General features: G+C 45.8%; 2 protein-coding genes across 17 annotated transcripts in view; one reads left to right on the top strand and one right to left on the bottom strand.

Annotated features, from left to right (window-relative positions):
* The window catches only part of NLRP7 (NLR family pyrin domain containing 7), a 182,347-nt gene that overhangs the window by 34,615 nt on the left and 131,035 nt on the right, over positions 1–16,697 (top strand). The window lies entirely within an intron of this gene.
* On the bottom strand, positions 9,487–14,874 carry NCR1 (natural cytotoxicity triggering receptor 1; the record flags this gene model as incomplete). The annotated part of the gene is made up of 7 exons (XM_079906943.1): positions 9,487–9,698; positions 9,826–9,873; positions 11,351–11,398; positions 11,655–11,933; positions 14,264–14,548; positions 14,672–14,758; positions 14,841–14,874. The coding sequence occupies 7 exons, from the start codon at positions 14,872–14,874 to the stop codon at positions 9,487–9,489; spliced, it is 993 nt and encodes a 330-aa protein (XP_079763069.1).

The following is a 16,697-nucleotide window of genomic DNA, read 5'->3' as shown; positions in this document are numbered from 1 at the left end:
GGTTGTGGTTGACAGTGTCTGGGCCAGACCTTCCCAGAATCTTAAATACATTCTGATTGACACTCTGCAGCAGTTCATTCCCCCCTGCCCCCCAAAGACCATGTTATTTTATCTATTTATAAAGAAGGAAACAGGGAGAGGACTCCCTGCCACTGAGCATGATTTTGCCCCCAATCTGGCAATATCTGGAGACTTAAAAAATCATGGCATGATACACATCACATCAATGTTAGCATTTTCATCGTCTTCAGGTATACAATTCAGCAGCATTCAGTGTATTCACAACATTGCGCCACCAGCACCACCATCTAGTTCCAGGACTTTTTCGTCACCCAGGGGAGCCCCTGTACCCGTTAATCTACTTTGTCTCTATGGATTTGACGACTCTGGATTTTTCTGGGTCACACAACCGGCTGTGCTGCTGGCTTCTAGTGGGCAGAGGCCAAGGGGGCTGCTATACACCCTGAGGTTGGAAACCCCACTGCAGATGGACAGCATGTGATGTCTTCAGGATATTGCACCCTCCCACGGGTCCGCAGCTGGGTAAAGTCAAGACCTAGGAGGGGTAGTGTCTCTTCCTTTGAGAGAGCAGGTGTTAAAAACCTCAGCCTTGTGGTGTCAGGAGGGCCTCCCTCAGCATCCCAGCCTCAGTCCCTTCATGGCTCAGCTCTGCTGGGGCCAGAGGGCTTGAATGGTTGCAGAATCATGGCTCATCCTCTCACCATTCTGCTCAGCCTTGGTGAGTCCCAGAGAGAAGGTGGGGGACGCCTATTACTAGAAGTGGAGGCGAACTCTTGGCTTTGGGGTTGGTCTCACCAGGGCTCTCTTCCAGGCCATGCGTATGAACCAGGAGACCAAGGCGTGGGAAGGCGAGTCCTTCCCCCAAGGGGATACTTATCTAACCTCTTGTGGGTTTTTTTAGCAGTCAGAACACACACAACATTTATCATTTTCTCTCTTACGTAGGTGTAGTTTTTGGTACCCCAAAATCGTTACAATGGTAACATCAAGGATCACTGATCACGGATAATAATAAGAATAAAGCATAATAATATTAAAAAAGTTTGAAATAAGGCAAATATGACCAAAATGTGACACAGAGAGAAAGTGAGCAAACACTGCTGTAAAAATGGCACTGGTAGACCTGCTCGACAGAGTTGCCGCAAACCTTTAATTTGTGAAAAAACAAAAAACAAAAAACAAAAGAAAACCTGCAAAGCATAATCAAACAAGGTATGCCTGTATTTCAGTAGTTCATTCTTTTTTATTGCTGAGTTCACTCTGTTTACTCTTTGTTTTTTTAAAAATTTTTTTTTTTGGTGTGGGCCATTTTTGAAGTCTTTATTGAATTTAGTATAATATTGCTTTTGTTTATGTTTTGGTTTTTTGGCTGCAAGGCGTGTGGGATCTTAGCTCCCCTACTAGGGATCGAACCCACACCCCCCGCAATGGAAGGCGAAGTCTTAACCACTGGACCACCAGAGACGTCCCACACTCTGTCTGTTTATTCTTTCACATTATGCTGTAGAGACAAGCAAAACTCATTCTCCTGCTGATGGACTTTGGGCCGTTCCCATGACCTGTTGATTTAGAACTGTGTCCTGAGGCACCTCGGAGGTATGCAAGGTCCACTCAGGATTAGCTGCTAAAGCAGAGGTCAGAACCGCCACGTTACACCTCGCTGGGAGAGCTGACTAGCTTTCCAGGGGCTGCAGCATCAGTGTTAAGGGAGAGGCAACCAAGGTTAAGTCAGAAACCAGTAAACCAGAGGCCGTCACAGCTGCCTGACGAGTGGCTGATGGGAACCTCAGCTTCTTCTGGAGTTTAGGTGATGCTGAACACTAAACAAGTAACACTCTTGTTTTGCACAAGGCGCTTGTGAAAGACAGAGTTGGGGTTATAAAGTCACTTCTATAAAAGGCTCAGTAAGAAGGATGGCACGGAGAGCTGAATCCAGGGAGACTCAGGGCTTGATACTTCTTTCCAGGATTACTTGCCAGACCTTCTCTTTCAGCAGTTCGGATTCCTGGATTCCGAACAAGAGGTCTGTGATCACCAAGTGTCTAGGTCCTCCAGAAGTGGAACATTCCATCACGGTCCGGGGGCGAGGGGTGGGGAAACCTTCGCACTTAAGGTAGAGGGAAACCTCCAGTGTCCAGAGCACAGACCCAACGCACATCTAAGAGATGGATCCAGATAGAGCGGGGAGATACCATTCTTCCTGTGGAGGCAGAGGACCCTGATCAGAGCTCAGTGACCCAATGGAACAGTCGGTGACGGGTGAGCGAAACTCACACGGACATTTAGGTCAGGGCTGGGCTGGGCTGGGATCTGTTGTCTCCAGCAGATCCACTGCCTGACATCCCATCCTAAATCTCAGTCCATTTGGGTCGCATTGACTCTTCACTCAGAGCATGCCCAGCTCCTGTTCCGGGACCCAGCCTAGATTCCGGGATCTCTCTCCAGCCCGGTAGTTCTCAAATGGGGTGATTCTTCTCTCTCCTCGCCCCCACGTCAAGAGACATTTGGGGCTGTTACAACTCGGGGAGGTGGTGCTACTGGTGGGTAGAGTCCAGAGATGCTGCTAAACGTTGTGCAGTGCACACTACGGCACCCTCCCCCACTCCGTACAGCGAAGAATTATCTAGCCCCGAAAGTCAACAGTGCCAAGGTTGAGAAGCCCTGGTTTACAGGGTTCTTGCCCCCAAAATAACCACCATCTTTGACCACTCAATCTGGGGGAAAAGGCAGGGTTCCAAGTCTGGGGCAATTCTGCAAACTCCACTTAGGGTAAGACACCCCTCTTTTTAGAGGACTGGCAAAGAGGACACGTCAAGGAGAAGAGAGGAAGCAAAGCTGGAGAGGATAAATAGACCGACATATTTTACAAAGAAAAAGATGAACCAAAAAGTCCTTTATTTGGCCCTGCTGACCTCTTTGCTCCCCTTTCAGCCGGGTTTCCCCTTGCTCGTTCTGTTGCAGTCGTGCAGGTGGGTGTCTTGCTCCTTCCCTGCCTTGGGCTCTCCACCTGCTGTTCTTTCTGTCTGCTGGGTGAGCGTTTTTGTAGCATTTCAGTATTTGATGTGACCGCCCTTCTCAGCACAGTCAACACGTCCTCACCCAGCTGACCACCAGATCTCATGGGTGTCCGTCCCCCATCACACCCACCTTTTTCCATCACCCTATTTATGGCCTTACAAGCCAGGGGTTCTTATCTGGGTGGCTCTTAATGTTGTCCTCAAGGAGACATTTGGCACTGTCCAGAGAGACTTGGTTGTCACACATTGGGTGGGTGGGTGGTCCTGGCGTCTAGTGGGCAGAGGCCAGGAATGCTACTGACACCAAGCAATGCTTAGGACAGTCCCTGCTATGCACTGGATTGTGTCCAAATGCACATATTGAAGCCCTAACCCACCAATGTGACTCTATTTAGAAGAGAAACAGGGCTTCCCTGGTGGCACAGTGGTTAAGATCCCGCCAGCCAATGCAGGGGACACGGGTTCAAGCCCTGGTCTGGGAAGATCCCACATGCCGTGGAGCAGCTAAGCCTGTGCGCCACAACTACTAAGCCTGCGCTCTAGAGCCCACGAGCCACAGCTCTTGAAGCCTGGGCGCCTAGAGCCCGTGCTCTGCAACGAGAAGCCACCACGATGAGTAGCCTGTGCATCGCAACAAAGAGTAGCCCCCGCTCACCGCAACTAGAGAAAGCCCGCGCGGAGCAACGAAGACCCAACGCAGCCAAAGACAAATAAAATAAATAAAATTTTTAAAAATATTAAAAAAAAGAAACAGATTTGGGCATCTATCATAGAGAAATTGAAACCATGGCATTAAATGAAGTCAACCAGGCTTGCGTTCAGAGAAACGTGGGTCCACCATAGAACCTTAAAGCTCTGGCGTTGGAGAGCCCGAAAACTCGGTGGTGGAGGGACTGTCAGAAGTGAGTAGGGACAGGTGTCAGAAAAAGCCATCGAAGTGACTATTTCAAGGAGGAAGTGGTCGTACACAAGTACCAGAAGAACAAAATAAGGGTTGAGGAGCGTCCACTGAGAGTTCCAGGAAACACATTAGTGTTTGTGACAAAAGCAGCTTCTGAGGAAGTGTGGGGTGAGAAACCAGTTTCTAGTGGTTGAGGAACAAGTGTGAAGAGGCAAAGCAAAGACCGCCCATGTGGGGAATATCTCAGGGCAACTGGTCGCCCCGTCCATGGACCAGGAATAGTAGAAGGGGATGGACATTCTCCGAGTAATCGTATCCATGTTCTGAAGCTTTAGTTCCTTTTCCTAACTCAGAGTTAGGAAACTTTGGTGCCAGTGGTGATGGTGTAACAACTGTGGAGCACTGAGAAGTCCCTAGGACGGGGGACTTCCCTGACGGTCCAGAGGTTAAGACTTCGCCTTCCAATGCAGGGGGTGCGGGTTCGATCCCTGGTCTGGGAGCTAAGATCCCACATGCCTCATAGCCGAAAAACCAAACCATAAAACAGAAGCAATAGTGTAACAAATTCAATAAACACTTTAAAAAGGGTCCACATCAAAAAAAAATCTTAAAAAAATAAACCCGTAGCATGACGTCATGAACTCATGTATTACTAAGAAGGAGTTATTGTTCCCTCCTTTCGGCAAATGTAAGGTGAAAATAGAAAGGACGTATCTTGCCTCAGGAACACAGGTGTTAATGGAGGTCGAATTTGGTCCTTTCCCCCACCTCCTGATTCTTCCGTGCACCTGTTGTATGAAACGGGATGATGGAAGCAGGTAGGGAAGGCAGACTGGAGATCCAGTCTTGGTGTTGTAATGGGGAAGATGAAAGAACTTGGGGGTAAACACAGAAGGAAGAGAGGCAGGGCTGGGGTAGGGAAAGGAGATGCCATCTCAGCCTTCAAACCTCACCTTTCCTAATACCCATGAGACCAGGCAACGGTAGCATCAACCCGCAGAAACAGATCACCAAATGTGAGGGCACCTTGAGGAGAGATAGGTTAGATCAGTGCTGTGATGGAGTGATGAGTGTGCCTGCTTAAAAAAAAAATTATATATATGTATATATATATATATATTTCAGCCATGAGAAAGAAGGAAGGAAATTTTGCCATTTATGACAAAAAGGATGGACCTCGAGGGCATTATGCTAAGTGAAATAAGTCAGAGAAAGACAATTACTGTATGATATCACTTAAATGTGGACCCTAAAAATCCATACTTGTAGAAACAGCAGAATGGTGGTGCGTAAAGGCTGGGGGCCGAGGAAATGGGGAGCTGATGTTTAAGGGTGCAGACTTGCAACTAGTAGACAAATAAGCCCTGGAGACCTAGTGCCCGGTATAGTGATGACAGACAACAGTATCGTATGATCATCATCAGACTTGGTAAGAGAGCAGGTCTTAATTATTCCAGCCACAAAAAGGAAGTGGCAGCTATGTGATGTGATGGAGGTGTTGGCTAATGCTACAACGGCAATCCTTTTACAATAGGTAAATGTATCAAAGCAACACATTGATACCTTAAACCTACACAATGTTCTATGTCGATTATATTTCAATGAAAAGGAAAACACTTTTCAGTTTGGGACAACAGAGGCTCTCTGATGTCTCTTGATGTTGCCCCAAATGTATCCTTTTCTTATCACACCTATCATGGTTCATCTACAGTATCAACGCCAGTGGGTGGGCATGAGGGCAAAAAAGGTCCCCTTTGTCCACCCAGGTGCCCAATTTACAAACTTCAGAGTTTTTTTTTTTAATTGGAGTACAGTTGATTTACAATGTTGTGTTCGTTTCAGGTGTACAGCAAAGTGAATCTGTTATACATTTATCCAGTCTTTTTAGATTCTTTTCCCGTATAGGTCATTACAGAGTATTGAGTAGATTTCCCTGTGCTCTACAGTAGGTCCTTATTAGTTATCTATTTTATGTACAGTAGTGTGTGTGTGTCAATCCCAGTCTCCCAATTCATCCCTCTCCCCCTTACCTTCTGGTAACCATAAAAAACTCAGACTTCTTGTTGACCCTGCCACCTGCCCACCCATCATTTCTAAACAATAAAATGAAGTATGGCTTCTGTGCCTGAAATATGTCAAAGGTGTCTACTTTCTCAGAGTGGTTATCGACGTTCACGTGGAATAATGTAGCAGCCTCCTAACTGATTTCACTGGATATGTTCCTTCTTATTTTTGAATGGAAACAAACTTAGCAAAAGAAGAATACAAAGGAATTTTCTAACTGGGACAATGAGTATCTACAAAAAATTATAGCAATTAGCTTACTCAATGGTAAGATATTAAAAATATTCCCCATAATATTGGTACTAAGAAAAGGGCACCTGCTATCACCACTTCTATTGATTAATGTACTGGAGGTTCTAGCCAGGTAATAAGACAGTAAAAAAAAAAAAAAAGAAATTAATTTTGGAAAAAAATCCTAAAAATGTTTGAACCTAAAAATAATCTTAAATAGTCTAAAATGGTTAAGATTAAGAAGTGAGCTTTGCAAGACACATTCCATATAAAAAATCAATTTTATTTTTATACTACCAGCAACCAACAGAAGCAATAACATTATTTAAAGAATGATACTACTTACAAAATAAAAGTCATGTAAGTAGGGATCTCTCTGGAGGAGATGTAACTAGTGGATATTTCTGGTGGGTATCTAACAAAAGATATGCACATTCTCTACGTGGAATACTGTAAGATATTATTTAGAGAAGTTACTGAACATGAAGTTAAATGGTGAAATACACCACATTTAAGGTTTGAAACTTCCAAGGATGGAAAGATTGAAGAGGTGATGATTCTCTGTAAATTGATCCGTAGCTTGGATACAATCTCATGTGAAATCCAGGTGGGTGTTTTGTGAACACTGATACCCTAAAGTTAGTATTGAAATCCAAAACACGCAGAATAATCAAGGCAATCTTGAAAAATAAGGACAGAGCTAGAGAATATGTTACCAGGTCTCAAGACCTACGTGTACCTGTCACTCACAGCTGGACCTCCATCTGGGTTACCAGTATTAGTTACGGAACCTATATCGTTCTGGTTGTCAGCACTAGGACTAGGTGAGCCATTCTCAACTCTTCTGTCTCCCCCCACCTACCATGCTTTTGTTTTCTTTGCATATGTCCTTCCTCTCACTGCAGCCAGAAGGGTCTTCGCACAGTGTAGAAATCATCATATTACATCCATGATCAAAATGCTTGGTGAGCTCCCTTTGCCTTAAGGATAAAATGTGCATTTATTTATGTGGCTTCCATGGCCATGCCCAGCATCGTCCACAGCTACTCTTTTCTGTCACAGTCAGAGCTCTAGTTATACTGAACGTTTTCACCCTCTGTCTTTCATCTGAGCCTTTGGATACATTGGTACAGACAGCTGCCGTCTTCCCCTTTCTTCACCCCTGCATCTCCCTCAATGTCTCTATATAATGGAATCTTTCACAGGAAGGGGCTCCAAGGGCATCCTCTAGTTCCTCTCTCACGAGACATTGATCTTCTCACTTCTTGAAGATCTCTACTCCTGGACGATAAATCCTGTCATGGTGGGGATAATGTTTGCCTTGGTGTGTTGCACTCTCACCAGTGCCTGACACATGGTAGGCTCTTATGACAAGGACTGGAATTGCTTATTACAACTCTGTTACCTTTCACTTCATTGGTAATGGAAGTACCAATATTCAGCTTGCCACAGAGCTATTTGGAAAAAAGGCTGCATCGTCAGCCTCCCTTGCATCTAGGTGTGGAAAGCTGTTAAGTTCTGACCGTGGGGAAATAAATGAAAGTGTTTTTGGAGTGTTTCCAGTAAATCATCATCACAAACAGTTGGCCAGTACTTTACCCCCACCCTCCTCCCCTCCCTTCCTCTCTCCTTCCTTTCTTTCTCCCCATGCTTCATTTTGCGGTCTGAAATACAAGCCATGTTCAATATTTCAGAAAGAGCGTTGCAATACTTGACCCTCTGGCATTGACCCATTGACCAGTTTTGGAAGATTTTAACCTGGACTGCCAAGGACAGCATAGGGCCATGGTGGTGAAGACCCTTCCATCCCCTTGAGGAGCCTCCTTTGCCCAGGTCAAGCCCTGCCTTTATATCTTGACCCCTAAAATATTTCTCCCTGACCCATTTTTTCCTTGAGACTCTAGGTTTCTTGCCATAAACTAGAATATGGAAAGGTTGGAATGTCCTGAACCCACCCCAAACAGGTCCATCTCATCTTGAGATGAAGACTATAAATGGGTATTAGCTAGAAAGTCTTGGACCTTAGAACACCTGGTAGGTGAAGACCAGAAAGGAGAACATTCAGTATTGGGGCCACTAGTCATGAGGTAATACTTGGTATGAGTTTTAATTGCCCTTAGTATCAGGAATAATAATGGTTATCGTGCATTGAGTAGCGTACACATGTCAGAGCTTATGCTGGTTTCTGGATATTCTTGATCTCCAGATCTTCATGTTATCCCTTTGAGGCTGGAATTAATATTCGCTGATATTTAACAGAAAATGCAGATTTAAGAACGAATTTGACCTGTGTAAGGTGTCACAATATTGAGAGGAGGCGGGGACCCACATAATGGGTATATTAGTGGGTTGACCAAGTCGAAACTCTCAAAAAGGAGAGCGTTTGTGATACCCAGACAACATTTCAAGGACCACGCGTAGGACTCAAGTTCAAGTGGCACTCTGACCCCATTTATATATCCATTTGTTCAACATACATTTCCTGAGAACTCTGAGTAGTGGGAACTACGAACACAGCCATTACACCTGACATAAATTTAATTCACATGAGTTCACAGTCGATACAGGAAAATGGATACGTAGGCAGTATTAGGGTTCAAATGCTGTTGTAGAGAATTACAGGTGCTTTGGGACTATGAAAGTAGTATCTTAAGTCAAGCTGGAGGATTTGGGAAATCATCTTGGAGGAGATGATATCTACTAGGAGACCCAAAGAACAAGGCAAGGTGTGGATAAAGAAGTGGAGAAGAAGAAATCCTGCAAGGGCATAGGATAGAGGGAACTGGGGCATGGCTGCCATCCAGCCAGGACACATTGGTATAGATGTGCTGTTTGTTTATACGCCTGCATCTCCATTGACTGGTTGTTGCCTCTCCGGCTCTGGTTCTGTCTGATAAGTGCACCTATTCTGTACTGGTGGTTAAATATTTTGAATGACATGTGCAAGAGACAGCAAAGAAGAAATAGGGATAAAGACAAAAGTAGGGAGGAGATACTCCCACGGCCATGCCGTTAAAGATGTTTTCAGGAAAGACCAGAGTGGTTAAAAGTTTGGTTCGCAGGAAGCAAGTGCAACAGTACTTAGAACCTAGAAGAGACAATGGGTTTTGCCTACAGAAGAAATGTAGCGCTTTCATCCCCAACCCTCTGCCAAACTCCGTGCAGTTCTCCCTTCGTTTTCTGTGATGACTCTCTCCTCCATGGGCTCAACTCGGAGCTCCCACAGCCCAAGGTCAGGGTCAGCTTGCAGCTTCACCTGTGGCCACTGCATCTCTCGGTCATTTCTCCAGGGCTTTGTGCTCTGAACCTTCTGCATTCCTGCCTTGAAGCCCTGCTGGCTCTCTCCTGAAACTTCTTCCTGTGAAGCCAGTCTTCAACCGGGAGCCACACGAGGGCCACCAGGACCAGGAAAACTAGGCCAATCCGAAGGAGGTTCTGGGCATTGTGACCCCAGAGGACAGGATCTGGGGTCAGAAGAACGAGAGTGATGGCTCACAGGAACCTACCAAGACCCCTTCACCCCATCTCTCTTCCTCTTTCCTTTCCCGATCTTATGTCCTTTAGCACCTCCAGCCCCCGCTGCTGGCTTACCTTCCTGGAATTGGGTCTCTGTGGTTAACATGTAGGAGTCCCAGTGGTCTGCAGAGGATAAGGAAAGAGGAGACGTGAGGAAAAGAGATGATGTGGCCTCTTCCATCCCAGGCTCTCCTACCCTTGGTTATACTCCGTGACGTTCTATAGCTTCTCTAGGTCCACCCCTCGCACTCCAGGTCCCAGTGGCTTCATCTGGCAGGTGGAGTGGAAGAGGGCAAAGACCTACTGTATAGCACAGGGAGCTCTACGTAACGCACTGCCGTGTCCTCAGTGGAGGGGATATATGTGTATGTATGGCTGATTCATTTTGCTGTGCAGTAGACGCTAACGCAACATTGTAAGGCAACTATGGTCCGACAAAAATTAATTAAAAACAAAACAAAAGACAGACAGACCAGAGGAAGAATTCAGCTCTAGGACTCATAAGCGTGTGTCTCCAGGCGTATCTTCTGTGTGAGCCTCCGTTTCCTCATTAAGTCAACCGCCATCCTTTCTTCTTTGTCCCACTGGTCACGTCATTCAGTCTTTTTTTTTTTTTTTTTATGATTCTATATATATGGCATTCTTTTTTTTTTTTTCACACACACACTGTATTTTATTTTTACAAGAGATAAATAAACTGACACCAGGCATTGGAAATGGATGACCACCACAAAAGCAACAATGACTGCAATTACCAAACACGAAACACTCACACTATGTCATAATACTGACATTCAGTCCAGGAATCCTCCACTGTACGTCATTCAGTCTTAACCAAACTTCTTCAAGGTCCTCAGTGAGCTGCCCCAGCCCACCACACCCCTGCCATCCCCCCTCTGACATCATTTCCAGTCCACTGGGCTCCTGGCTGTTCTTTCATCACCCTGCCCATCTTTCTGCCTTAGCGCATAGGCCTAAGGACTCATGCCCTCAACTCTTTCAGCTCTTTTCTTTCTTCCTTCCTTCCTTCCTTCCTTTCTTTCTTTCTCCTTCCTCCCTCCCTCCCTCCCTCCCTCCCTTCCTTTGTCATTATTGAATTTGTTACAGTATTGCTTCTGTTTTATGTTTTGGTTTTTTGGCCTCGAGGCAGGTGGGATCTTAGCTCCTCGGCCAGGGATCGAACCCGCATCCCTGCATTGGAAGGCGAAGTCTTAACCACTGGACCGCCAGGGAAGTCCCTCAGCTCTTTGCTTGAAGCCTCCTTCTCTGTGAGGCCAGTGTGGACAACTCTGTTCAATGCTGCCACCTGCCCTCCTCCCCATCACCGTAATGCCATTCGTTCTACATTGTCCTTTTCCACATCGTCATTTCCTCCTTGTGTGCTGTGTCATCGATTGATGTATCCTGACTTAGATTCATGGTCTGCCTTCTCCCGCTAGAGTACGAGTGCCACACAAGCAAGGATCTCTGGCTGACCGATAGAACTGTAGTTCGTGGCATACGCTATACACTCAAGGGATATCGTGAACGAATGCCAGGGTTTTAGCGTCACTGGGAGGCTTTGAGTCCTTCCCCAAGTTTAGAAGTCCGTGTTACTCACCAGAAGAGGTGTGCTCTGTGGGCTCAAAGGTGGTGTCCCCGGCATCTCCTGGCAATGGAGACAAGGAGAAAAATCAAGGGATCTGGTCTTTCCACTTATTCTCTACACTCCGCCCCCCCCTCTGGTGATATTCCTCATGAGCTATCAAATGGGCCTCTGGGAGATCAACGTGGATGAGGGCATTGGTGAAAAGTACCCCCTGTGCGTCTTCCCGCCTGCCTCTTTGCTGCCTCTCTCATCATTATTTGGAGGGTCAGTTAGGGATCCAGAAAGGACACGGGGTAAAACTGGGGGGCGTCCTCACCTTTGACCAGGAGCTTCACAGGCTCACTGGGGAAAGACCATGCATGTGTGTTGTAGGAGCCAAAACATCTGTACGTGCCTCTGTGAGCTGTGCTCACAGGGCCCATGGGGAACTCCGCCTGGATGTTCCCGTATCTGCGCTGTGGGCGGCTGGATCTTCCCTCCTTGAGCAGAAAGAAGGTGCTTGTTGCTGTTTCTAGGCGGCAACGGAAGGTCACTTCCTCTCCTGAGATCACCTCAGGTCTGGGTTGAACGGAGAGGGTGGGTGTGTCATACAGTCCTGCGAGAGAAGGTGGCTGGTAGGTAAAGAACATAACTTTTTTTTTTGACCAGGCGGCATGTGGGATCTTAGTTCCCCGACCAGGGATTGAACCCACGCCCACTGCATTGGAAGTGGCGGAGTCTTAACCACTGGACCACCAGGGAAGTCCCAGTAAAGAGCATCTTTATCCTGCTTCCTATATCCCCCATCCCTCTTCTCCTTAGGACCAGGATATCGCTCCCCAGAATCTTGGTCTCTTCTTCTGTTTCCTAGGTTTGTCTCGGTCATGGACATACCCTCTCTGATCTCTCCCTTCACGACTGAGACAGTTGCTCCCCTAGCTTCCAGGAGTGTTAAGATGAATCTCTTTCTAATGATACAGATGAACTTATTTGCAAAGCAGAAATAGAGGCACAGCTGTAGAGAACAAATGTATGGATACCAAGGGTGGCTGGGATGAATTGGGAGATTGGGATCGACATATATACACTATTGATACTACGTATAAAATAGATAACTAATGAGAACCTACACTGTAGAGCACAGGGGACTCTACTCGACGCTCTGCGGTGGCCTAAATGGGGAGGAAATCCAAAAAAGAGGGGACATATGTATACGTATAGCTGATTCACTTTGCTGTACAGCAGAAACTAACACAACATTGTAAAGCAACTCTACCTCAGTAAAAATTAATTTAAAAAAGATGACTCTCTGGGAATCGCCCTACCTCATCGGTCCTCAGTGTTTGGTCCTTGGGACCAGCAACCTCCGCGTCGTCAGGAACCTTGTTAGAAATGCAAATTGCCAAGCTCTACCCCAGACCTACTGCCTCAGAAACTTAGGAGAGCAGCCATCTGTGTTTTAAAACATCATTATCACTTTTAGTCGTAGTAAAATACACATAAATCTGCCATCTTAAGTATTTTTTGTGTGTGTGTGTGAGGTATGTGGGCCTCTCCCTGCTGTGGCCTCTCCCGTTGCGGAGCACAGGCTCCGGACGTGCAGGCTCAGCGGCCATGGCTCACGGGCCCAGCCGCTCCCCGGCATGTGGGATCTTCCCGGACCGGGGTACGAACCCTTGTCCCCTGCATCGGCAGGCGGACCCTCAACCACTGCGCCACCAGGGAAGCCCCATCTTATTTTTAATTTATTTTTTGTATTTTTAATTGTACAGTTCTGTGGTATTAAGTACATCCACATCGTTGTACAACCATTATCACCATTAGTCTCCGGAACGCTTTTCATCTTGCATAACTGAAAGTCTGTACCCATTAAACACTAACTCTTCACTCCCCCTCCCCCCAGCCCCTGCTAACCACCATTCTCATTTCTGCCTCTGAATTTGAGTATTTTAAGTACCCCATGTAAATGGAAATGTACACTTACCGATCCTTTGAGGACTGGCTTATTTCACTCAGTATAACGCCCTCAAGTTCATCCATGTTGTATCATGTGTTAGAATTTCCTTCCTTTTTAAGGCTGAATGATACTCAGTTGTATGGATGGACCACATTTTCTCCATCCATTCATTCACTGATAGGCAAAGGATGTTTCCACCTCTTGGCTATTATGAATAATGCTTCCATGAACATGGTCTCACTGAAGTCATCTGTGCGTCTGCAAGCCCTACAGGTGATTCTGATATCTACTAAAGTTTGAGAACCATATCCCTCAACTGAAGGGAACTATCTGACCCAAGCTTACCTGGCCAGCCAGTCACCTTAACCCCATTTACTTTGTCTTTTTTCCATACCACCGTTTCGCCCTCACATGCTATATAATTGATTTGAATTTCCTGACTTTGACTCATGGTCTGTCTTCTGCTAGAATACAAGAACCACAAAAGCAAGGGTATTTGTCTGCAATCTCCCTAAGAGTGGTTCCCAGCCAATCACTGTTTGATACAGTGGGGGGTACGGAGCTTCCAGCCTCATTTCAATACTATTCTGAAAGGCCACCCAGGTCCAGAGTCCCACATCTGCTCGGCCGAGGTCTCAGGGGAAGCTGCATCACAGTCCCACTTCCCCTTCTGCCCAGCCTGTCCCCCTCACTCATCACAGGTGCGATGTTTGAGGACACTCCACAGTAATCCCCTCTGTGCACGAATATCCATCTCAGAGCCTCTTTTCTGAAGAACCTAAGACAGATCTGCTTCTGGGACATGAGACAATTCTCTAAAGATAATCCCTGTAGGAAATAATCAACCCTCAACATTACCCTCGAGACAAATACCTGAGTGAGGTATCTGAGTGAGGCTTGGAAGAGAGCAAAGGAGATGAACAAGGGATGACCCTGCCCGGGAGTCAGGCTGAGGCGTTGACTCTACAGCTATGCAGTGGGACAGTTACCTGTTACCACCAGATCCAGAGGGTCACTGGGCTCTGACCAGAGCTCCCCACTTCGATAGAAGCACCTGTACTGCCCTGCAGTCTGTGAGGTCATGGACGGGATGGGGAACTTGACTCTGTTCGACATTCCAGGTGACTTCGGTCTCTTGAAGGCAGAAAGGCCTCCCTCAAAGTGCAGTTGGTACTCAGCGGCCTCGTGAGTTCCTTGACACCAGATGATGGCCAGTTTTCCTTCTGGAATCATGAAACTGGGTTTGACCCAGATGACAGGTTTCGAGAGAGTCTCTGGAAAAGAATCAGAGGCTGGAGTTCCAGAGAAAGGCCCTGCTTACCCTCCTTTCCACCCAGCTGCTGGTCTCAAGCCCTCCTAGCAAGCCAGAGCCCCTGCCCTCTTCCAGTTGTTCTCACGTGGGTACTTAGTCTCAAACCAGACGCTGGGGCTTTGAAGGAAGGACTCACGCTTCTGGGTGCTGGTCCCCTGGCTCAGAGACAGCCCTGGAAAGCAGGAATCATGAGATATATCACCCCATCCACATGAGACCCCTGAATTCCATCTCTCTTCCGTGCAAGAACTCACCAAGAAAGAGAAGGGCAGCAAGTGCAGAAGGCATAGCTCAGGTTGTGCCTGGCTAATGTGGAGAGCTGGGGGGAGACTGAGTCCAGCAGGCCAGGGAGAGGCACAGGATGTGGTGAGTGAAGCCCAGCGCCAATCACCACGGGACTTTCACACTGACTTTTTTATGAGAAGATTCAAAGATCTCCCCCCACCTCTGGCCGTCCGGTATAAGGAGAGGAAATGGTCCCCATGACACATCTGATCATATATGTGGTTTCTAACCAGAACCTCTGATAGTTGTCTGCCCGAACTGAAACTCATTTCAGGGTCAACTTCTAAATTTTGAAATATGGACATTATGCCCAGGGAAGGCATAGGGTAGTGTGCAGAGCAAAGGCCTTCGAGTCATTAAAAAAAATAGGTGTTTGGGCTTCCCTGGTGGCGCAGTGGTTGAGAGTCCGCCTGCCGACGTAGGGGACACGGGTTCGTGCCCCGGTCCGGGAAGATCCCACATGCCGTGGAGCGGCTGGGCCCGTGAGCCATGGCCGCTGAGCCTGCGCGTCTGGAGCCTGTGCTCCGCAATGGGAGAGGTCACAGCAGTGAGAGGCCTGCGCACCGCAAAAAAAAAAAAAAAAAAAAGGTGTTTTTAACTTTGGCTCCCCTGGGTACATTCATATGCTTGGATGTTAACTGGTTTCATCAGAATAGAATGATAATACTACCTTCTTCAAAGATTTGTTATAATGTTTCAATACATAATATTTTTAAGCAAAAATATATTTTATTTGTTACATAATGACATTCCTTTAGTCTTTTATAAAGCAGAAATTAAATTTTAAAATATTAAGTACTTAATATTAAAATATTGTCTGTTATAAAGCAGAAATTAAATATTAAAATATTAGGTACTTTAAAATATTAAGTACTTAAATATTAAGTATTAATATTAAGTAGTATAATATTAATATATTAAGTACTTAATATATTTTAAATGCAAAATGTGTCCACTGTTCTTTTTTTAAGGGTCTAAATAATTTTAAATTAATTAATTACTTAATTGAAGTATAGTTGATCAACAGTATTGGATTTGTTCCAGGTGGACAGCACAGTGATTCACTATTTTTGCAGATTATCCTCCATTATAAATTATTACAAGATAATGGCTATAATTCCCTGTGCTATATAGTGTATTCTTGTTGCTTATCTATTTTATACATATTAGTTTGTATCTCTTAATCCCATACCCTATATTTTTCCGGACCCCCTTCCCTCTTCCGTTTGGTAACCACTAGTTTGTTCTCTATGTCTGTGAGTCTGTTTCTGTTTTGCATATACATTCATTTGTATTATTTTTTAGAGTCTGCATATAAGTGATAGCATATAGTATTTGTCTTTCTCTGTCTGACTTATTTCACTAAGCATAATATTCTCTAGGTTCATCTATGTTGCTGCCAATGGTAGAATTTCATTCTATTTTATGGCTGAGTAATATTCCACTGTGTGTGTGTGTGTGTGTGTGTGTGCGTGTGCGCGTGTGTATCTATCACATCTTCTTAATCCAGTCGTCTGTTGATGGACACTGGGGTTGCTTCTGTGTCCTGACTATTGTAAACAGTGTTGCTATGGACATTAGGATGCATGTATGTTTTTGAATCAGTGCTTTCATTTGTTCCGGATGTATACCCAGGTGCGGAATTGCTGGATCATATGGTAGTTTTATTTTTAATTTTTTGAGGATCCTCCGTACTGTTCTCCATAGTGCCTACACCAATTTACATTCCCACCAACAGTGTAGGAGGGTTCCCTTTTCTCCCCACCCTCTCCAGCATTTATTATTTGTAGACTTTTTGATGGTGGCCATTCTGACAGGTGTGAGGG

Source organism: Stenella coeruleoalba (genome assembly GCF_951394435.1).
Source record: "Stenella coeruleoalba genome assembly, chromosome: 20".
In the NCBI taxonomy this organism is placed as follows: domain Eukaryota; kingdom Metazoa; phylum Chordata; class Mammalia; order Artiodactyla; family Delphinidae; genus Stenella; species Stenella coeruleoalba.
This window is presented reverse-complemented; position numbering and strand designations above follow the sequence as displayed.